Source organism: Temnothorax nylanderi, unplaced genomic scaffold (assembly GCF_030848795.1).
Source record: "Temnothorax nylanderi isolate EJ_2023f unplaced genomic scaffold, tnyl_v1.0 TNYL_tig0054_pilon, whole genome shotgun sequence".
NCBI classification, from domain to species: domain Eukaryota; kingdom Metazoa; phylum Arthropoda; class Insecta; order Hymenoptera; family Formicidae; genus Temnothorax; species Temnothorax nylanderi.
In genome coordinates, this window is record NW_027249116.1 from 90,644 (window position 1) to 114,505 (window position 23,862).

Sequence of the window (23,862 nt, forward strand, 5' to 3'; positions counted from 1 at the left end):
ATTCCGATCCGATTGCGCTCAGATTCAACGTAATCCAAATTTATTGTGCGAAGGTAGCAACCACCTTATTACAGGTAAAGGCCAAATGATTTCCAAATAGAATAACATTAATTTGCAATCAGCGGTTAAATCTCGAAGTACCTCATCAAATAGTAGGAAAACGGAAATTATTTATTTGTGTAGATTCTGTTTTACATATCTCATTTCTACTGACGTTGAGGCTGCATATATGGTCTAATAGATAGCAAATCTTATCTGCTTAGAGGAAAACGGCTAGCTTAAAATGACTACTTACAGCCCTGCCATCTTTAAGTGTTATAGAAAAAGTAAATCAAAAATTAAAAACAGAAATTGAAAGTAGAAGAGATGAAAGACGGGGATAAAGTAAAAAGTAGTCGAAAAGACAACTTCTGTCGTTTTAATGTTAATGAAGTAAAATTGAAGATTTAAACGGATCGCTTTATACAACTTCTCTAGCGAAAGTCACTTTCTCGACTTGCACCGAGAAATATTCCATACACGACAGCTTCCTCGTTGAATCAGCACTCCAGGTACGAGTCGTCCGAAAGCATCTTCAAAATGCTGCCTCCCTATCGGCCATTTTGAAAGCTTCGTCTCGTCTCTCGTCCCTTCCAGCCTTCTTTTCAGTACCATCTTTTCCGCTCTCTCCTCTCTCCTCTCTCTCTCTCTTTCTCTCTCTCCCTCTTTCCTCCCGCCGTTCGCGTTGACTCGTAGTCGAGGCTACCTCCCCATCGAGCTGGCTGGCCTCGTTACCACTCTAGACGCATAAATTGGGAAAGGTGCGAGCAAAAGAAACCCACCCCCTACAGCGATGCAGCGTCTCGACGCCTCTCTTCTCCGACATTCATTAGATACCTTGTACCAGCGCCACGGCCGCGGTGTACGCCCTGCCGAGATACGCCCAAGCCTTCTCGTTTATGAAGTAATTTGCTTCCCTGAAAGAGCAAAGTTCTGCAGGTAGTAATAAGCTTACAGTCGCGTCGTTGCCGCGCAACGAAAATCGACAACGAATCGGCACCCTCCCTCCGACGACGCGTGAGAGTCGCGGAAAACCGCTGAGACTAAAGCAAACATGAGGGGTGGCTGTACTAAGATTTCGGGGATATAAATCGCAACTTGGAGCGGTTACATCAAGTAAACGAAAGTCAACCGGCAGGGATGCCAAACGTTTGCTGATAACCTGCAGGGTAACAATCTGCAAGTAGTTAAAACTAAATAGCTGTTATATATCTTGTAATAAATAGATAAAATAAAATAAATTAAATATTTTATTATACAGGAAACTCGTTATTTTAATTATAGCACGTAGTGCAAAAGAGGTGTGCACATATTAATAACAATTCGTCTAGTTACATGGCTCAGCATGTATTTGTATATTTTTATTAAAATGATCACTGTTTGAATTTGCACAATAATCAAGGCACTTTTAAAATTATTAAATACATTTTCTAACATTAATAACTGTATCTTTGAGGAATTCCAGATAATTTTCTTTCATACTCACTCATGACAAGATCTTCTAAACATATATTACTGATATATATGTCCACAAACAGCTAAATTTTTTTATAATGTTTATTTTTACAAGATTACACATAACACATCTTTTTGCACTGCTTGCTAATGAGAATGACGGGTTTCTTCTGCAGAGTAGTGTTTAATTCATTTCATTCTGTTCACTCTTTCATTACAAAATAACAGCTATTTAATTTCAGCAACTTACTAATTGTCTCTCTCTACGAGGAGTTGCATTTAATTCGCCTTGGGACTTTATTACTCGGTTTGACAATGTTAAATAGAACCTATGTGGATATAACAACAGCGAAAATACAAATCATTTGTATGCGTTCATTAATTACGAGTTAGTGCATGTTATTTGCGAATTACTCTGTAGATACACCGGTCGCGTCGGTCGTGTTGTCGTAAAACAGAAGATCCGCTTGGAAGCAAACAGATCGGTTCCTTTTACCGCGAACGCTCGCACGCGAGTCATTGAAATCGAATCACGGAAGCTTGGGGTTGAGCCGGAAGGGAAAAAGAGACGTTGCTTCTTTCATTGTGGACAATTAAACAGACACCGGCTGTAAATTGGCGTCGGGCCACTTCCGTGTGACTTTATCAGATCAGTGGTCCCTTCGGGAATAGCAAACTGCGCTGGAAATGGACGGACCATACTGGACAGCTCCGAAGGGGGTCCACGTAATACGTTCACGCAGTGTTAACACACGTGAATACCTTGCAACTTGTACACGTACAAGGGATGGCGGGTGAGGGGGAGGGTCTGAAGCGCCGGCTCGTCAATACAACGCCAGTCCCGAAACGTAATATTGATCACGTTAACGTCGTTTCACGGTTGTCGCGCATTCATGCCGTTGGTATATTCCGCCTCGCGCGATTCCAGCTTATTAAGCATAGCGCGAACGAAAAAAAAGCGTGTATTACATTGGTCATTGTTCCATCGATCGTCGTACGCGTTATAATGGAATTACGAAACCGTTTAAACGCAGACCTGTATCTGTGAGATCAATATTTCTTCGATAAAAAACTATCGTCCCAGTTAACGAACTTTGTAACTACTTATAGAATGTATAAAACATTAGAAGGCAGTATTCACCATCAGAGGCTTAAGAGGCTTTCGTAAAGTATGATTTTACTTTAAATACCAAGTTTCCTGAATTATGACCGTCTTGTAGCCATCCCAGTTATATCGTAATGTATGAAGACAATTTAAAAAATCACAGGATTAATCGAACTGACTTTTCGAGCATGAGTGATACCAGAACTAATCGTGCATCGAATTTGCTAATACGTTTTTTCACTTATCGGATTGTCTCGATCGTAATTCGATTTTTTTCCTCCGAACGTACAACACGCGCAATTAATTCTTTTAGATCGCGCATCCATCGAAGCAGACGTACACTTTAATTTAATATGATCTGATTATCCACTGATTATCCATCAAACACGGTACGCATGTAACGTGTACGCTATGTGATTTGTCGGTATGGAACCAACAAATAACAATACGAAAGCATAGCTGCACTATACACATCGTGAATCTGTGCGAACATGATGCATGCATTACTTTCGTCGTGTATCTGCAATGTTCGTTTTCGTCCTGTGCAGCCGGTAGCAAATCGTTTGGTGTTAGCGCGAATGGAACAGATAATTTAATATAATTCTAGCTGTGTTTAATAATGGAACATTAATTATAGAGTAAATGGAATGTTAATTACCGTGAAAATTACACGACAATCTGATAATGTAAAAATACTAATCAGTACAGATTGCCTTAATTTCTCGATTATATAAATCTACAGATATATGATAAATCTCAAGAAGTAATCAAAATTTGTTTTATTATATCGCGATATAGCCAATTTTCGATATTTCGAGAGAAAAGAAATAAATGTGATATTGAAATAAGATTGATAATGAATTAAATTATCCCTGAAATGCTATTATTCAGTAATAAATAGTAAGAATAATTAACTTACTAACTTGTGTCATTATATGATAAGAATAATTAATATTAATTTATGTCGTTATATTGTTGAAAGTGACAATTATTTCAAGAGGTAAAAATTTGTGAGGAATTAACTTTCCTAATTCAGAATTAACTTTCCTAATTAATCTCATACCCCGACGCTTTCGGGCCATTGTGATTGCGAAGAGAAAGATTCCTCGATCTACACGAGGAATACTGTATGAGCTTCATTCATATTTCAACCAATCATACGGCAAGAATTCAAGAGCTCGCGGGAGTTATATTAGGCCAGAATATTTCAACTCCCACGGACTGAAGCTCTCATCGATTTCCTCTTTCGTGAATACTTTATCTAATCATACGATCGCTTTAATGGAAGGGCGATTTACAGGCGGAACGCGCTTGAACATTTCAAAATAAAGAGACTTTCTCTGCCACTTATATTAAAATAGCACATATTAAAATAGCGTTTTTTACTCGTCTTCGCGTCTTTGCCCGTATCCGCACGTATCTGCGGAAACAAGCTGGTGAATCGATACTCCTCGATAACGTACATGCGAATTATTCCGTGTCGGTTTCGCGCGGAAATAGACACTTTACATGCGGCAGCATGTATCGGATACGATAAACGCTAACAGGACGTCAAGTCACACGTGTTGCTAATATAACGTAAGTTCAGAATTAACTCAAACGGAAAGAAATGAAGTCTTCTCGCCGCCTTTAATTCAAAATCGATCAACTAGCAATTTTAACTGCTTACTCTTCTCTAATTAATATCAAAAGAGGCAAATTAAAGGTGTTAATGAGCACCTTTACTGTTAGAGCTAAGCTATTTCGTAGACTAAAACTGACAGCATATTGAAAAGATCTTTTTATCTATAAGGACTAAAACTAGATATATGAAATATAATAAAATTATCAAGACGGGTTTATCGTATTTGAGATAGATTTTTACCAAAGCACTCCAAAGCGTTCAAAGGATCGCAAAAACTCCCTATTACTCTCCCGAGGCATCACGTATGTGCGCGAGTGGGACACAACGAGGCTGCTAATCGTATTGTACGATTTCACGCCCTCGGCATGGCGTGCCTGTACAATAGAGCCGGTCCCCGATAGGGCATTATTACGAATCTCACGATCGTTCGGTACGTACCGCCGTGTGCGATTCGCTCATTATGTTTCATTTGTCCGGTGCCATGAGCGCCATTTACGCATGGCAGGCATCATTAACCCTTTTAGCGCCGGATGAGTGAGCCATCGATCGTACGTACCATACGTTATGGGTATAAGCAGGGACGACCTTAGTGGGCACGAGGCTCAATTTTGACCCCGTTTCAGCGGAGTTTCTGATACCCATCTGGGACCCAAAAAGGCTATTTGCAATTTCGTAACGAACTATCATGTCAAAAATCTTGAATATTATGCATCCGCCGGGTCGATGCTTTCAAGATCGCACTTTACTACATAGGTAAAGCAGAGATTTCAAAATACGGAACCACGTTGGGTCAAATCGAGAGGGAAAGCCGATTATTGCCGATTATCTAATTTTGATACTGTCGATTAACCCCTTTCGCTGTATCTACAGCGGAGATAGAACTTATTTCGTAATTATGGAGTAATTACCCTCCCTGCACTGGAGGTTTCTCTATCCTTGAAAAGTCGACCAAATAAGACCGGTATAAGACCAGGCCGAGACACATCCGTGCATATCGATGTATTCGGAATATACGAATACACGCTCGGGCACGTTCTCGAGAGGGAAATAAGCGACGGAACGCGTCTCGTTTCGCGTACCTCAGAACCAGCTTCTGCGTCGCGACGCTACGCCTGCGAGGCGAGACGAGGCGAGGCAAGGCGACGCGACGCGACGCGACGCCGTTTCAGTGCCGATCCATATACCCGTCAGGTTCACGCAGACAATCTCGGGCCCGGCGCGTTTTTCTTTTCTGAATACGCGAGCGATTTACCCTTATATCCTAGACGCCGTGCGATTTAAGAGCTGCCGATATGGGCGCGCGAGAACGATAACCAGATGCGAGAGAAATTTCACGGGAGACGGATCGTAAATCCCCGATACCATTCAATTGAGAATCAATGTGCGTATGTATTATTTGCCAATTGAAGCTACCTTCCGGCCGAGAGTGACGGTGAAACGGCGCCATTTCTGGCGTTCATAACTTTCCTAAGCGTCCCTTAATTCGACGTAGGCGCCTTTTTTGTTCCAGTGAACTGTAAAATTGTACCGTAATTCTATTCTCGTCCTCCCCCTGTGTGCAGCCTATAAGAAAATAAGACTGATAAAAATGATATATTTTATTTAACTACTTACCTCTTTCTCTCGTCAAAGAATAGAATATTTCTTCGCATAAAACGCTGCTAAAATTTAATTACATCGTAACTTTCAAATTAGTAGCAATAATAAATTAAAATTGACAAAAGAAATATTCTGTAGTCTTTTTATATAGAAAGGATTTTTCTATATGTATATCCATAAAAATCTATTTTTATTATCAAAATTAAAGTTTTTGAATATTCTATACCATCCCTCTATCAAGTAAACATTATACCCGACATCTATCTTAAAAAGGCTGTTGCTCCTGAGGGATGCTGCGTCGGCAACTTTCCTTCCACTTTTCCGTTTAAAATCGATAAAAAATATTGAAAGCGTAGTATACTTTTATTAATATTTTTATTAATAATATATTTCAATTCCATTTAAATATTACGTCAAATTATAAATTTTTCTATCACAATAGTAATTCGAAACTTAATATGAATCGATTATCCGAATCAACCCCCTGTGAGTTTGACTACCCTTCACTAGATGGCGATACCTTTTCCTGTTTATTGTAAAACTAACTATATTTATAAAACTAATAACTGTATGAAAACAGGAAAGTGTATAAAATTTTATATAAAAAATTAAATAGAGAAGGATTATTAAATTGTAAATCTTATCAGGCAGGAAAGACGTCATCGAATTAATTACATTGAAAACTTTTATCGAAAAATAAGATATGAATAATCAACTACTTGCAAAGTATACCATCTTTATAATATAATACCGTCTTTTTATTTAAATTTAATTTTAAAAAAGGGAGAAGAAGCTTACTTATGTATAAGTTGTCGACGAAATGGACTACACAAGATTCAACACTTCACATGTTAATGATTTATTAACTTAGTTTCACATACAATAGTATTATGCGTGAACGATCAAACATTGTATAAACAAAATTTACAAAATAAAGTATAAGTCTTTACAGCTAAAAGCTACTAGTAGTAGTGGATCACATAGCTTCATACTTTTCCTCGGGTCCGGCAAATATTGCCCTCCCCGAGACTATCCAATTTTTTTACTTTATGTTCTCTATCTCTCATGTATGTATATATATGTATTTATATTTATATTTATATTTATATTTATATATTTATATATATTCATATTTATATATTTATATTTATATATAAATATTATGCCAAGTGTTAAATAGGGTAGCCTTTAGCTAATTCGTCCTAGCATGGAATTCGGGTGCAGGGCTTGGGGGAGGAAAAATCGGGCAGGAGGAGGAGTTTCATCGTACATTGTATATTACACTCATTTAATTTAACGATCTCTCCCCCTCTCTCTCTTTCTCTCATAAGCGACTCATTCATTCATTTCTGTCTCTCTCTCTCTCTCTCTCTCTCTCTCTCTCTGTCTCTCGTAAATATAAAATTATCATCTCTTACTGTGTAATACCACTGATAATTGATATAATACGTATATAGCTATGTTATCTGCAATAATATTTATATTATACATCGAAAGTGCATTCGGTCGTATTTCTCATAAATTTGTAATGCGATCACGATAAGTCGTTTGTCGCTACCAAGAAAAACTGTCCCATCTCCTTTTCTCCTTTTTGGTTACCGCTTGCAATCGCATTCGTTCGCTAAGAGGATTCCGTTCCTCACTTGCTCCTTCGTTTTTCATCACGATTCTTTCGCGCATGCACATTCTTCCGTACCATATACACTTTTTGCACGCACATGCATACTGTACATTCCGTTACAGGGGACAAAAAATGCGCCCGCACGCTCGCGTTTCCTCGTTATATCTCTCTCAAAACACAACAAGCGAACGAAACCGCTCCGTAAATACTCTCTACTTTTGATAAATAATAATAGAGCAATAAATATCTGCCGAAAATCTCGTGAATCTCACTCACGCTCCAATAACTCTCAGTATATATAATTCTCCAAAAGATTCGCCGTGCGCGCCTAATAGTCTTCCGTCCGATTAAACCGTCAACTGTACTCCTTACGGTACGCCGTAATTCTTCGTTATTCTAACAAACTCATCTCGTCCAGTCGACGCGACGCACACGGGTTTTCCGACGATGTAGGCCTTTCGTTAAATTTACGGTGTCGAGCTGACTGAGCCATCGAGGAAGAAGTATACGCCCGTAAAAGATTTATTCCTATATCTCTGAGCTGAAGTAAAATTTCTTCGCGACATGAAGGAAAGAAATGGTAAAAATAACAGAGCGCGTCAAAGACAGGACACAGTTGCGTAGAACATATGTATATCGTGGTTTAAGAACTATTTCTCCCATTTTACTTTCATGTTGTATAAAAACGTGTGGCGTGTATTAAACGTACTCTACTTACGTCATGTAACGACCCGTAAAGAATGTTCTTATAAAATAGCCCTATAAGTATCTCTTCTCACTTTCCGCGCGTTATGACGTGTCAAATAATTAGAAGCCACAATTTTCGCTGTTGATGGAGATGCATTATTACACACACGCCCGACATCGTTCGCTCGACGGCTCGTGTACCTAATTGATACCGTCCGCCGACATTTGCGTTTAGCATTAAACAATCGTGCCCCGAGTCGACCGTTTATCGCACGGCGTGATTATCAATAAGGCGTGTATATATATGTATATCTATTTACAATATCATGGAAAATATACAAAGGACATCGGCACTACAGTATATACTCTCGATTCTTTTTAAGACGTTTGATTCTTGCGTATATGTCACTGAGGTAAGTTTTCACTGGTTTTTAAACTACGGTCACTCTCGCGTTGCACGCCCGAGAGAGCGAGGAGAAAATGCTCTCGGCAAACTGGTTCTCAACATCGATCCCAGAGGAGAAAGAACTAGCGAAGACCCACGCGCCGAATTGTGAGGACCGTTCTTCCAAAAGTCAACATCCACAACGCTACAAACTTTCTGATGATACCGTCGTACCGTCTTACTTCCGTAAGTGTGCACTTGTTGGAAGAAGTGATTGTAGAAAACTTTTTCACGTAACGATAATCAAAACGCGTTATCTCGTGCGTATTGTAGACATACGTGTTGCTGAGAAATTGAAAATTGTATGTTGCACGTAAGTAACTAAATTGCCATGTGAATCACAGAACAAACAATTAATATAACGTGAAAAATTGGAAATTCTTGTAATTGTTGAGTTTTGTAAAAACGGCCCTCGACTATTCGAGCACGGGTTATTCGAGACGAAGGAGATATCGGATTAAATTAGAAATGTCTTAACTTTAAACGGTCCCGTAGTGTATGTTTGTGAATGTGTGCGTATGTGTGTGTAAAGCGTCGTCTACAATGGCAGCAGGAGTATGCAGTAAGACGTAAGCAGTAAGCTATTGACCAACCACAGTCGATTATTCTTGAATTGTAAAAATCCCATTAGTCAATAACTTACCGCTTACGTCTTACTGTATACTCCTGCTGCCATTGTAGACGACGCTTGAGGGTGTGTGTACAGCCATTTGCCATATTCTTAAATTCTCCCTATTATCCTTCTCTCTCATCTTTGTTTTCGCACAGTATGCTTCACTGAAAACGTGTAGATTTCGAAGAATTGTCATTCGCGGCCGGTGATATGTCTTTCGCCATTCATCAAATGAAACGTTGCATTGCAACGCGCTTGGTCACGATGAAATGCTACGAACCGTGTCACGGGAAGCGATTCTCCTCTGTCGAAGATTTTTTTTTTTTGTGAAACTTAGCGAGTAATATGTGATATCGCGAATTTTTGATTTACTTTGATATAATTGTCCTTAAGTAGAGACGCGCACTGGGGGGAAAACCGCTCGTAAAATCTCCACGAGCTTTACATCGTCTACATCATCGATATTTGTGATGATGAAAGTGGCCTAAGTCACGATCACGTGGAAAAATTCAACTAATTATGCTCCTCGTTTTATAACGTTACGTAGAACGTACCTTAAATCACAGAAAAGATATAGCAAAGGTAAATATTCTATATTTAAGCTTCGTAAATATGTTGAAAAATATTTTCTCATAGTCTTCTCCTAAAAATCTTATATATGCGTCACAAAGGAAAAGATATGACTCAGGCAACTTCCTGCTTCACGAAAAGACAGAACGATACGGTTTAGACAAGATTTTGCTTGCAGAAAAACCCGTCTTCGTGAATGGTCTGTGGTTTCCCGCAAATATACGGTGACATCAAGCAGTTATCTTTTGATATAAGAGTAGCTCCGTTTTTTAATCTCAGAAGCAAATATGCGCTTACAGACTCGTCGCGTTTCTGCGAACGATAATTTATTCGTACGTAAACTAGTTGTTTTATGTTGGCCTTCCTTACAACTGAGTTATATTCGTTATTATGACGGTATGTTATCGTCGTAGTTGACATATTTACAGCGTATAATATAACACTAAAAAATCTGTACGCGGACCCGTATTGTTAAGTATTATGCAGCCGGTGCGTTTCTAACAAAATTTTCTCAACACCGATCAGGATATACGCGATAATTAATGCGTGATTCAAAGAAATTCGGATCGTTAGTCGCGGAAAACGTAAATCAAGAATCGCGCGATCTTTTTTGATACTTGCATCTTCTTTATTGTCTATCATATGTTTCCGAACGCGCCGAAGTTACCACGATGATGTAAATGTAAATACCTTCGAACTCATTGTTCGTCGACGTTCTTATTCTTGAAATTACGATTAAATTCTGCATAAGTGCAATTTAGAGAAATATAATCACCAAATCAATGCGGCATCAAGTCGCAATTAAAGTATATATTTACAAGACAATTCTTACAGACGAAACATAAACGTAATGTTTAATTGTAGAGCCATTCTTTCCAAGGAATTCTAAATCGATAGTATATTTTAACCCTTATTTCGAAAGTTTCATTTCATTTGAATTCACCTAATTAATATGATTTTTCAGAACGATCTAGGAATCTCGAAATTTGTTGTATGTTCTGAAAAACATATAAATTAATTTAAAACATCATTAAAGAACAATCGCGCTTGTGTCGTTACTTGTTAAAAACACCGGATGCCGAACTTTGCAGCGGTTTCTGATTGCTACAGTATATTAAATCGGGTATTATTTAGTCACAGCGTGTTCCAAGTTTACGTCATTCGAAGAACATCGTTTAAGAAAATGATCGCGCGGATCATATAAGTTTAAAATGTTTCAACGAGCCTGTAGCACGACATCGTCACAGTAAAACAATGATCCATACATTGTGTATAGCCTTCTAAAAAAATGCATTATTCTCTACGGATAGTGTAATGAAGGTTCGTTCGCAAAAATATCTTTTTAAAACTATACACGTTTGTTTACGATCGCCCGAATACGTGGGCGAGTACATATTTTCGGGAAACATCCATGCCTCCCCAATTGCACGTGTAAATAGTAAAAATCGCGCGTAGTAACCGGGAGATCGTATTAATATACATATTATCGTAGAAAGTTTGCGTACCAAACGTCGTCCTTCGTGTTATCTCATTAAAGGAATCGTTCGTCGAGTAAAATAATTGTATGACAAATTATTCATCTGTGTGATAACGGTAATCTTTCCTTCTACCAATTTAGAAACGCCTGTGAGAAGCTATCGTTTTTCTACTTACTTTCTGTGGTTACATACACATCTGTTAGGGTAGATAATCTAAGGATGCATGCCGTAGGCCTATTTTTTGGTGAATCGGCCGTAGTGTTTCCTGTATGTCGCTATTGATTATTTGCAATTGCAATTTTACATGCCTGACCGTTTCTCTATTAAAAACGGATGTCGTTTGTTACAAAGAGAATACGCTAAAGATGTTGCATCAGATGCTACGGTTGCTTAGGCTTCATGTCGATAAATTTACACACACAAAAAAACGCTTGCCAGTATCGTAATATAGCTCTATATTTAACGCGACGTTCTCCGTGGCCGTCGCTTCTGCATCCAAGAAATCAAAAATTCTTTTTTCGATCTAATAAAATCATATACGAGCCTTTTGATTATTCTCAAAGACGCTCCATTTTATCAGAACGTCCCAAAGCGTATTGATTAAGTTATGAGAAAGAATTTTAACATGTAGGGATAAAATTGTACATTTTGCTCGAAGATTAAACCCTCGTGATGATTCCAAGGAATCTTGACTATTCGGATGCAGCAGATCACAGCGATCACTGAGATACAGTGTGTCGTGCTTAGGGTGATTCCCTTTTATATCATTCGTATTATATTAACATAGCATCGTAGCATCACATATTTCTGCACCAATAGATTCGACCTCATCTGTCACGTTAGATTCGTTACATGTAATAGAATCCACGTCACAGCTGCACTAAATTGTGCCCGCACGCCACAACCGCTACGTATGGTCGCGATTGTGATTAATAGTTGTCGATTGAAGCGAACGGAAATGTATCGGTAAATTTGTGGGACGTGTAATTCGTGTAGATTTGTTGTTAATAATTTATTAAACTGAAAGAGCTGGCTAATTACATTTCTGCGCGAAGATCGTCGACACTTTGCGATTTACGACAGGCGAGAGTTGTCGATCGCGGATGTTCGCTAAACAATCGTGATCGACACGGATCACCGACAATGTTTCTGTTCGGCTTTGGCATGGTCCACAGTGGCCACGGCCCTCTTCGATGACCTCTTGGCTTCCGATCTGCCGGCGCCATTGATACCCTTCGAGCTGGTTGCCGGCAGCGATGTCACCTTGGACGACTTTTTGATATCTTTCTGGTCGCTGGAGGCTTCTGTTATCTTGTCCAGTTCCGCCATCGCCTCTTGTATTGCGTTTTCCAATTGCATATTCAATTTACGACTTCTAGAAAAATAGGGGAGGAACGAGAAAATCGTACAGTTAGTACAGATGATTACTGGCGATCGCGCGTGCGATTCGATCCCGATCAGAGCAAGAAAAATCTAAAAGCTGAACAAATCGCGACTAACAGATTCAGTCAAGCACCAATAAATCAATTATCAGACGAAAAATAGCTAGACAATAATTGACGATACTTTCTTGACGAAAAAAAATTGCATAAACTAATTGCATATAGAAAAATGTATATATGTATATTTTTTCTTAAGAAAAATTTTACGAATTAAATGTTTTTAACACTTATCTGCGCGATCACCTATCGTCGCGTGTTATAAAACCAGAGCTACATATTTAATACAGATACAGAGAAAGGGGAATGAGAAAAGAAAGATGGCTGAGATTGGAGTAAAACCACTTAACATAGTAATGTCCAGCACATAAAAGTATCAGTATTCTTTGGCAAGTTAACAGGAAGAATATTGAACCGCAGCTATGCAATAAGCTATGCGGGATAGATTTAATTGGCTGTTGGCTTGCTAATAAATGCTATACGGTCACGATCATTAACAAGAACTCTTCTGTAAAGAGATTTACTCCCATTAGAAATTAATTCATTATTGAGAGATTCTGTAAAACGTTCGTGGACCTTTCTCTTACTTCCACCGCATAATGCGATAAAAAAAGTGGATATCTTGTATCAAATTCACGGAGATCTACTTCGTGCATTTATAGCATTTATCGCTCTTTATTTATTCCTCTTTAAAAAAAATAGTATAATTAATTTATACTAGTAAATTGAAATTTATATAACAATCACGTGCATCTTACGCAGCCCCAGGAAAGCGACATTGTGCAACTCCACTTTATAACATTTAATAACGCTAAATAAAAGAATAAGTTAACGTGCCTGTGTCACAGTTCTAGGTTCGAATGCCGGACGTAGAAAAGAGATAAAATAATATATAATATAAAAAAAAACATACTCAAGCATCTCCCGTTCTATTTCCCCCTCGATACATTTTTGCGTTAACGCGATATCTATTAAGGCAACGAGACGTCTCTAAGAGGCTCTCATCTTTCGATAGTTCATCCCTGTCGGGGTGGCTGACTCACTTCCTAAACTTTTTACGGGCGCGGTGATGCGCCTCGAGGCCTTCGGAGAGGGACTTGAGAGCCTTGACATCGACTTGGGTGCGACCGCCCCCGCCCCCGTACCACCGAACCCAAACCGTCATAGTACCCGGGGGGCCCAAAGACTCGACTTTTCCCGGCCAGGCCGGACTTCCTCTTGCTGCGCCCCACACTAGGTCACCGACCATCAGTTTCCATTGGTTCCCGTCGTCTACGTCCTTTGTCTCTGCTACTGAAGGTTCCAAAGAAGGTACGGTGTTTTTCAGACTTTTATGATCTCGGCTGATTTCCGCGAAATTGAAAAGAAGATAACATAAAGAAAGCCCATCTCCGAAAAAAAAAACATTTTTTTTTTGTACAGACATATTAGATAGAAAACAGTCATGAAGTCGTGTAATTTTGAAATTTTGAAAAATGTAAAGATTACAAAATGGATTAATTAATAATCAACTCTAAAAATATTATAATATCAATATTTCTTATTAAAAAATAAATTGTGTATCTTTTGTTATCACAATTAATTAACAAGATAACAAGAACAATTTATTTCGATGAATCTGGTATGCATTATTGCGCACAGAACTCACTTTTTAATTTTACATGAATCGTCTTACAAAGATCGTTACGTACAAAGAATAATGTAATGCTTTAAAGCGTTGAACTTATAGTATGTATTATAAATATACTTGGCACAATTATCTACAAGTTTATTATGGCCGAAACGATCAACGGAATTTTTGTCACTTATTGTTAGAAATGGCTCAACTTTACTGTACAAAACATGTGAATATAAATATAGACATGACACGACACCGCGTAATTTCCATCTCATACATCTGTATCGATCTCGAGTAAAATGTGCAACGCATAACAGCAAAACGTTCCGGTATGCTTATGGTGCGTATTGCAGAGGGATGTTCGAAACTGATGGTTCAACTACTTGTCCAGTAGTATCGCAACAATGTGCTTCTTGCTCGCATGTGTGTGCTCGTTAAAAATGATTAGTAGCTTCATTCAATGGTGGTAGGCGAGATCAGAGGCAGAATGAAATATCAGATGGTTCGAGCACATGCAATGATTTTGTCGAATAAATGTTGCTCGTTCTATAATTCCCTTCTCCATAATTTGTTCGCGAGATCTCTTCATATGTCTGTACATATCGTTCGAACGAATTGATATTTATAGAAACCAGATTTTCAAGTTGTAATACATTATAAGCTCTATTGTTCTTGATTTCGTTGGATAAAAAAAGATATACATTTTATGGTAATTTATTCAATTTTGAATATAATCCCCTTTAATAATGGAACAATTGGATTTTCTGCGCTGTTCCAACTTTCATTATTTCATTATTATACCTGACTAATCTCACATTTATATTTCATTATTTCAATTGTAAACAATCCCAATCGCTGCGGAATAATTCGGAAAAAACCTGCGTCCTTGGGAATATGCACATGCTGTACGCAAAACATGAGGGTGTATATGTACAAGGTACGTCGAAATAACACACGGTAGTGAGCCACACCCCTTCCGAAATGAACGTATGATTCAAGCCCTTGGCCACTCAGATGAGAATGTAATTGCGAAGGTAATGGTATTAACAAACCTGACAGCCAATTAGTAAACGCAAAAAAAAAGGAACCATCGAAAACATTTATGTACAAATGTCGAAATTATTTCTTTATTTTCGCAAGCGACTCGTTGGAGACTCGTACATGATGAACGAAAGGTCTCTTTTCCATTTAGTATTGACGCCACTTACCTGCTCTCCTCGCCTTCTCGTTAATGTGGTTAATAATGCGACGTTACAACGAATAAGTCGATATCATAGACTGATCTGAAGAATTCAGCTTCGACTGCTCGATTTGCACAAAATTGTGCATTCTTCCGGCTTAAAATCTCGATATGAAAGGGGAAGCGATTTTTCAGCCCACTCTTGCGGCCAATTCGCGCGCAAGATCCCGAATATTGCAAAAAAGCTTTACCGAAGCAATTGCAATGCGACAAGCGTATACTTCATCATGCGATGACGTTACCAAGCATGCACATACACAAGTGATATAATAAATTAATAAGTGAGCTACTAGAGCAGGAAAAATAATAGCATACATGATTTTCGATTGAAGCAGCAAGCCAAGTTAGATAATGCCGATGATTCTATAATTTATAAGCACGTCTCTAAATTACAGATTTTACTGAAGGCGAAATTGTAATTGAAGCACTCTTAACAATAACATTCATACGATAATTATTTAATGACAAAGAACAACGAGAACCATCGTTTTTCTGTCATGGATGAAGAAGAAATCAGTATAAATCAGCAATGCAACGAACGATGCTTCACGTTTCTCGTAGTCATAAATAGCAACTAATAAAAGATATCCTGCCAAAGAAACTTTTTTACGATACATGTATCAAAATAAAATATTTAATTAAATAAAATATTATATTTTATTTAACTAAATACTTAACTAAAATAAATAACTTGCTTACTAGTTTAATGTTTGCCATTAAATCATAAAGTTTAAAAACAAATATTTTTCTTTTCAAAATATATGGAAATATTAATCCTAGTGTATTATTTTATTAACAATTTTGAAAGCCTGCATACCGTTCGTAAAAATCCATGTTACTTCTTTTCTCGCCGGTCGTTATCAAAGTTTCTTCGTAGAATATTTTTACTACTAAGCGGGACTACTTTTATATGATTAACGACTAAGAGTACCATACAATACTGACCATCTTGGTCTTCATGCAGAGTAGAATGCATGGAATGGATGGAGTCCAGCTTTCGCTTGATTCCGCGGCCGAGGGCATGTTCCCTGCCCTCGCACCTCACCGTGCTCACCACACCTTCGGCTTGCTTCAACGTCTCTGACGTATAGATCTGTCAAATACAACTCGATCAACTCAGGCACAAGCCTACCAATCGCATGCTAATATCATTTCAGTGTATCATTCAATGCCGATATGTATTATCTTTTCTCTCTTTTTCACTTAAATTCCGTTCCACAAAAACTTTACAGTTTCACCCGACCGAGCATAGGAGACAAGAGCGTTTTGCAAAATTCTAATTTACAGAAAAGTAAAAAAAGAACGAAAAAATAAATAAAAAGAAAAAAAGATTAATCGGAAGATTCGAAAGCTATAATATCCTGATCTTTTGTCTCCGATGCTTTTTAATGCAGGAATCACGCGACAAATTTAATTCATCGATACATGCAAACGATAATGATACCAAAAGAGACAAACTCAAACTCTGTTTACGCATGCTTATGTTGCAAGGTAATTTTGAATCAGGTATATGTTTAAAATCATATAACTTTTATCAGAAGATACTTTAGTAAAAATTTATTTTTTCGTTATTATATAAAAAGGAGTAATTTCCTGATTAATCCGATCAACACACGATTAATAATACAATTACATTATTGCAATAATGTACGATTTAAATAATAACGCTGCGAATAAACCAACGTATGCGCTCTCACGCCACAGCGCGGATGTAAAAATTATTAAATACAAACTAATTACAAACTTAATATTACCGAGTATAAACCGATCGCAACCTAATAATGCCACTGGTATCGGTTTCAATTCAATTTACAAAATCAATTAATTTGAGAAGAAAATGCCATTTACGGTCCAAGCTGGATATTGGTAGTCTAATAATATTTCTGTGTATTTCCAAGTACACAAATTTCCAACCTAGTAAACTGTGCTCGTCAATTGTTTGTCGGCTTTAAAACACAGGTTCCGTTGGAACAATAAAATCCCCCTGTACTTAAAAATCAATAATCGGCATAAAATAACACTTCAGATCACTTCAGCACACTTCAAAAATACTCCAAAAACTATCCCTTTCCCTTGACAGTTAATAAACAGCCGTAAAATGGATGTAATACAAAGCCTAGTTATCTTGTTTGTCTTAATATCCATTAATTTTATAGCCCGCGCGAAAAGAAAGATGCGACTACTCATCCGACGACGAGTCACTCTCCTCAGCGTCATCGTCATCTTGCGCATATATGAATTGATTGTAAACATATGGATTAATGTAGGCTTGCTTATTAGGTGTGTAATTAACAACAGCAATACTATTAGGGTCAGACCTATAATTATACAAATGTGGATACAAGCCGGATGGCCCGATGCCAACGAATTTTTGTGGATAGTCAACATTCTGCGGACAATAAGAAACACCGGTATTTGGCCTTTCCAATGATTTTTCTTCGGAATTTTGCTCGATCTCGTCTTGCTCCATGACATGCTGCACCATTTGATTACCAACGCGATTGCTATCGACGCACGATTTGTCATTAAATTTGCCATTAATTTGCGGCATGGTGTAATGAGCGTGGTCTGGCACTAAGGCTTGCTGTCGATAAACATTCGCATTGGGGACATAGTGCTGGCCATGATAAAGGATTGGCTGGTAATGACCGTGACCTATAATTGGCAACGGATTGACCTCGATCTCCGAATAGGAAACGTCCGTCATTTCTTTACTGACGTTTAGTTGATCTTCCACGGTAGAGTGGTCCATTGTGTCTGAATTAATGGAATGATTTGGTGATGATGTGTCCATATGCTCCTGTGAGTCAGCGTATGTGTTTTCTGGGTGTGTCGTATCAGCCGGCTGGTGCATGTCTATTACAGTTAGATGACGGTTGACCTGCTCTACGTGGGTACCAACCTGGATCCCAGTTGTTACTGTTGACTCTACATAGGTCTTTCCGTGTAGACTCGGTTGATTCAACGTAATCTCCTTGGTAGCGATACCCTGCATTCTCCAATCCTCCGACGCCACCTGCGTGTCGCCCGAGTCCGGTTCGCTGCTCGACACGCAATGAACCATAGGCTGAAAATAAATTGCATGATATACAAATTAATGAATATAATTATTTCTTTATCGAACAAGACTCTTACATTTTAAGCTGCAATGTCAAAAATATAAAAAAAAATTAAATATTTTTCTTTTTCTTACTAAGAGATGAAATATATGTTTCAAATATAATTGAATAAACTACTTTTGCTTCAAATTATTCTTTACCGTGGACGACGAGTGATGTCTAGCAGTAATCGGAGGCGCTGGCGAGGCTGCACCGTGTGTAGTAGTGTCCACGGCCGGGCTGTTGGATCTCTGACTGTTTCCTGGACTATGGGTGGTCGTGTCGGGAGGAGATCCTTGCCGCATCATCGCCGATTGCGCAACGTTCGTTTGGTTCCCTGCGGTTTGCGTCGATACAGAATGCCTTGCCATCAATGGGCTGTGCTGTTCATTTTGTTGACCCGTTTTCTCCACGACGGTCGTGCTACTACTAGCGAGCACGTATTGCTGCTGTTCGACATTCTGATCAGACGACGGCGAATTTACGCCGCTCTTCGGAGAGGATGACGCCGCTTTACCCTGAATCATACCGGAACTTAGGATGTATGACTGATTATGGTCGAGATTTAAAGAAGGATCGACTGTTTGTCCGCCGTTAGAAGCTGCGTTTTGAAAATTTGGTATCTGATTGTTCGAAACCATGGTCGTCTGCTGCTGTACGATCGTCGTGTTCTGTTGAACAAAAGTTGTGTTCTGTTGATTTGATGCTGAAGAGACGGCAATGTTCTGTGCGGTTGCGCAAGGTACCATAAGCGTTTGTCCATTCATTTGTATGAACTCCTGTTGACCTTGCATGTTTGGTGGTCTCACTTGCGAGGTGTTGAATGTCACTTGCTGATTCGGACTTACATTGGCCACTATCGGGCTCAGTTGATTCCCGAAGGATGTTGTACCGTTCACTAAGAACTGGCCGCTATTCGGTGAAAGAAACTGCGCTCCTGGACTGTGTTGTTGAATTATCTTTCCACCGGTTGCTTGCGGCGCTCTTATAACCATGCCAGCTGGACCGGCAGCTAATATGCTTTGACTCGGATTGAATATTCCACCGTGGCTTTGTACCGGTGTCAACACGTTCTGGCCATTGACATTCTGTATCTGAAGTTGCATCCCGATGTTACCCGTATCCTGCAATAACGTGGCCGTTCCGTCTGCAGACATTACCATGCTACCCAAACCAGGCACGATAAATTGTTGGATAGTAGGGAAATTCTGAACCATCCCGGTTGTGCCGTTCAATAAATTCACCGGTTGAAGAAGATTTATCTGTTGAGCTGGTTGAGGATTTGTGATTATTTGCTGAGTGTTAAATTGCGCGGACGCTGCGCCGGTCTGACCGTTCATCACAAGCTGCGCTGGTGCCCCGCCTTTACCAGGCACGATAGTTAACGCCTGGAGCATGGGTCCGCCTATGCCGTGAGTCTGAAAGTTTTGCTGAGCGAAGTTTGATTGCGACTGCATCAACATACCAGCGTTTTGCTGGGACGAGGCAATGTGTAGCATTGACGCCACGGTTTGTGGATTCGCTTTTCGTTTCTTGTATGCCTTTTTCTTGGTCATCGCCGATTCCGGCGATAATAGCGCCGGTTGTCGATTCACCGTCATGCCTTGATTGGCACCGACCGTTCTGGACACGTCCTGATTTGCGTCAATGATAGACTGAGTGTTTTGTATGACGTTACCAGTGGCAACCGTCAGATGTGGTATCTGCACGTTCTGTCCTATGCTGTCCATCGTCATTACACCAGGTTGAATCAACACCGGAGTCTGAATAGTATTGACGAGCACTGTAGGTTGCCCTATCACTTGCTGGGCTACACCCACCGCAGGGATTACTTGACTGACGGCTCCGGTCACGCTGGTTACCATCGGCGATACCGACAATGGTGGCATAGAATTGGCATTGGAGATGATTTTCGGTGGAGGAGGCGCCATTACGCCATTAATAGCCGATCCAGTACTCGCCATTATGAGTTGACCACCACTGGACACCAATATATGACCAGGTGGTAGCGTTGATCCAGCAGGATGTTTCAATATACCTCCTGAAGTGAGAACGTTGTGAACTTGAACATTGGCTTGTGGATGTTGTTGCTGTTGTGGTTGATGATGCTGCTGTTGCTGCATTTGTGGCTGTAACGATGAGTTTGTACTCGTTTGAGGTACTTGTATGCTGCTAACAACGCTCTGAACCATCTCGAGGGGTGATTTAGACACGCTCATCGTCGAAGATTGACTAAGTGAAATAGAGGAGTGAGTCGTAACTGGAGTGCCCGGCACATTCGTCAATACCGTAGATTGTGTCTGATGCTGTGGCTTATTCGGCAGAAGACTGGGTATAGCGGGATTCGGTATCGCAGATGGTGTGTTTATGGAAACAGTGGCTGTATTCGCCCTTCCAGCTAACACAGATGTAATTGTATTACTGCTAACTGTATGACCGCTTGCCATAGTTGTTATCACGGATGACGTTCCTCCAAAAGTGTTCATGGGTATCCTGGAGACAGCATTGACGGTGTGTGGGTGAGGTTGATAGCCATCTAGAGAATTTTGCCTTGTTATTTGCCGTTTTACTTGTGATGTTAAATTTTCCGACACAGAGGAGGACGTCTGTGACGGCGAAGTACTAGGTGGAATACCACTGGAACTCATCGTGCCAGAACTAGGAGTCTCCGATCTTTGTTCTTGGATACTGCCACCGATTAGGGATTGTGACAGCTGCTGTTGCGCTTGTGGAGTTAGTGTTTGCGATGGCATTTGGCCCGAGACGTGCGAATGAGGTGTCGGCGGTTGCGAATAACTATGTGGTGTCGCCGGCTGCGACGAAATGAGACTCTGCGGGGTCGCCGGTTGTGAAATTCCAGGCGTCGAAGCTGCTGGCGTGTCCGAATTAGCTGGACTATTCGTGCCGATGGGAGATCCATGACTGGTGCTCACAGTACCGCCTTGTATAGGTCTAGAATCAGCTTGCGGTTGATTATTCGTTTGATATCGCTCGCCGAACGTCGACGATGTAACAGGATCTTCGCGCTGATCCGTGTGCATCAGGTACTGTCGCTGCATCTGCTGCTTATACTGATCCTGAATGTAGGACTGTGTATCGGCGCTGGTGACGCAGCCTTGACATGGACTGCTCTCGGAATCCGTGCCACTGCTTGATGTCGGCGTCATACTACTGTGTACAACAACTGGCGAGGTCGCGTGATTTTTTACGGAAGCAAATGACGAGGTACTCGTAGGACTGGCGATAGAGGAAGGCTTTGGTTGAGGAATATAGGTGTTAGGCACATGCATGCCGTGACTGTTCTGAGACGATGCTTTCGAATTATTATTCAACATGCTCACTTGAGAACTACTGACACCGGTCTGTCTCGATATCGTGCTGTTTAACAGCGCCGTTTGCTGAGCGAGGTACCCACTGGGATCCTCTAGGAACGAAGGACCGCTGCTATTGAACGTTGAACCTATCTGACCATTATTTTGCTGATTCTCAGTGAATTCATCTACTGGACTCGGTGTCGAATGTTCCAATGTATTGTTCGTTCTCGATAACTCTGCAACTCCATACTGTCGCTGTTTCTTCACTGTTATTTTATTCGACTTTGCCTTTTTCCGTCCGGTCTCATCCGTCCAATTGGAAGGCTGTGGAATGTGATGATGTAGCGGTGGTACACGGTCAAACGAATTGCAGGTAATGTTCTGAACTGTGACGGACGGTTGATGGGATGCAACCGCGGCACGATTTTGTTGCCACGGTGGTGTTCTGTTGTTGAAATGCATATTGCCGGGCTGCCCGTTTGGTCCCATACCAGACTGCTGCACCTCAACAGCGTGACTGGTGTTCGGGCTTCGTCCCGTGTGATTGGACAGAAACTGCTGTTGATGTCCCATCTTAGCATCTGTATTCGTCCCCTTTGAAGGATCGAAATTTCTTGCCGGATATTGTACTTGATTCTGAGTGTACATCCGTTGAACATTTTCATGATTATTTGGCAAACCGCCATTTTGGACCACATGATGTCGCTGCATCGAATGATTATGTAACAAAAGTTGTTGCTGCTGCTGTTGTTGTTGTAACTGTTTCGCATTTAGATCTTCATCAACTGATGGTGCTCGATTATGCCTATTCTGAATGTCAATAGCATTGATATTGGTCATGACGGCAGAACCAGTTTGCTGCTGCATAATATCTACGGAGTGATGATTCAATTGTTGGTTCGAATATTGCGGCTGGATGCACACCTGCGACATTTGCTGTTGCTGCTGTTGCTGCTGCTGCTGTTGTTGCAGTTGCTGCTGAATCTGCATCTGGAAGTGATCCGTCGACTGAGATTGCATAACGTGCTGATTCTGTTGTGACTGTTGTGGTTGCATTTGGTGTTGATGAAGCTGATGCAATTGCGGATGGAGGGCGGTTTGATTCGGCACTTGTGACGACTGCATGTGATGCACATAATTCTCAACAGAATGTTGAGTATTGTAATTCGCTGACTGTTGTTGATCCACTTCCTGAGCTAAATGCTGTTGTTGTTGCATATTGTGTTTTTGGATTTGTTGCAAGTGCATCTGTTGTTGTTGTTGTTGCTGCTGCTGCTGCTGTTGCTGTTGTTGTTGCTGTTGCTGATTCAAATGCTGCTGCTGCTGTTGCATTACATGTAACGACTGCTGATTTAGTTGATTAATATAATGAGGAGCCTGCTGTTGCGCTAATTGATTTACTACGGTGTTCTGATGTTGTTGCTCCTGTTGTTGTTGCTGTTGTAAAATTTGCATATGTTGCAGCTGCTGCTGATGTGGCAACAACTGCTGCGATTGTTGCTGCTGCTGCGAGATATGCTGCTGGATGAGCTGTTGCTGTTGCTGCTGCTGTTGCTGTTGTAGAATAAGCTGTTGATGTTGCTGTTGTAAAAGCTGCTGTTGCTGTTGAGTCATATTATTGAAATTTGTACCCTGCTGATTCATAATCAACGGATTGCCCATCAGCATGCCCGACATATTATGTTGATTTAGCCTCTGCTGAGGATTTCTTGCACAACTGCTCACGTCATGATTCTGGGAAGGCGAACTTAAAGACTGATGACAGATTTGTTGTCCGTTCTGCTGAACTTGCAGATTCGGGATCGTAATCGGCCATACCTAAAAATCAAATAAATCTAAATTAAATAAATGTTAATAATATATAAATAAAAATATACATTAGTTTACTAGATATCTAGTAACTTATATTAAAATTGA

The 23,862-nt window shown here is 40.0% G+C and overlaps 1 protein-coding gene across 8 annotated transcripts in view; it reads right to left on the reverse strand.

The window, feature by feature from the left end:
- Nucleotides 1–6,657: 6,657 nt before the first annotated feature.
- Nucleotides 6,658–23,862, reverse strand: part of LOC139772826 (uncharacterized) — a 203,622-nt gene continuing 186,417 nt past the window's right edge. For 3 of the 8 annotated variants that reach the window (XM_071706754.1, XM_071706753.1, XM_071706755.1), the window contains 2 exons: nucleotides 18,793–23,763; nucleotides 17,076–18,600 (listed from right to left, as the gene is read on the reverse strand). In XM_071706754.1, coding sequence (XP_071562855.1) covers nucleotides 17,713–18,600; nucleotides 18,793–23,763 — 5,859 coding nt within the window. In that variant the 3' untranslated portion in view covers nucleotides 17,076–17,712. Of the gene's footprint in view, nucleotides 12,612–13,718; nucleotides 14,019–16,478; nucleotides 16,627–17,075; nucleotides 18,601–18,792; nucleotides 23,764–23,862 lie in introns of those variants that run through there. The other 5 variants (XM_071706758.1, XM_071706756.1, XM_071706760.1 and 2 more) reach the window with 5 other exon arrangements.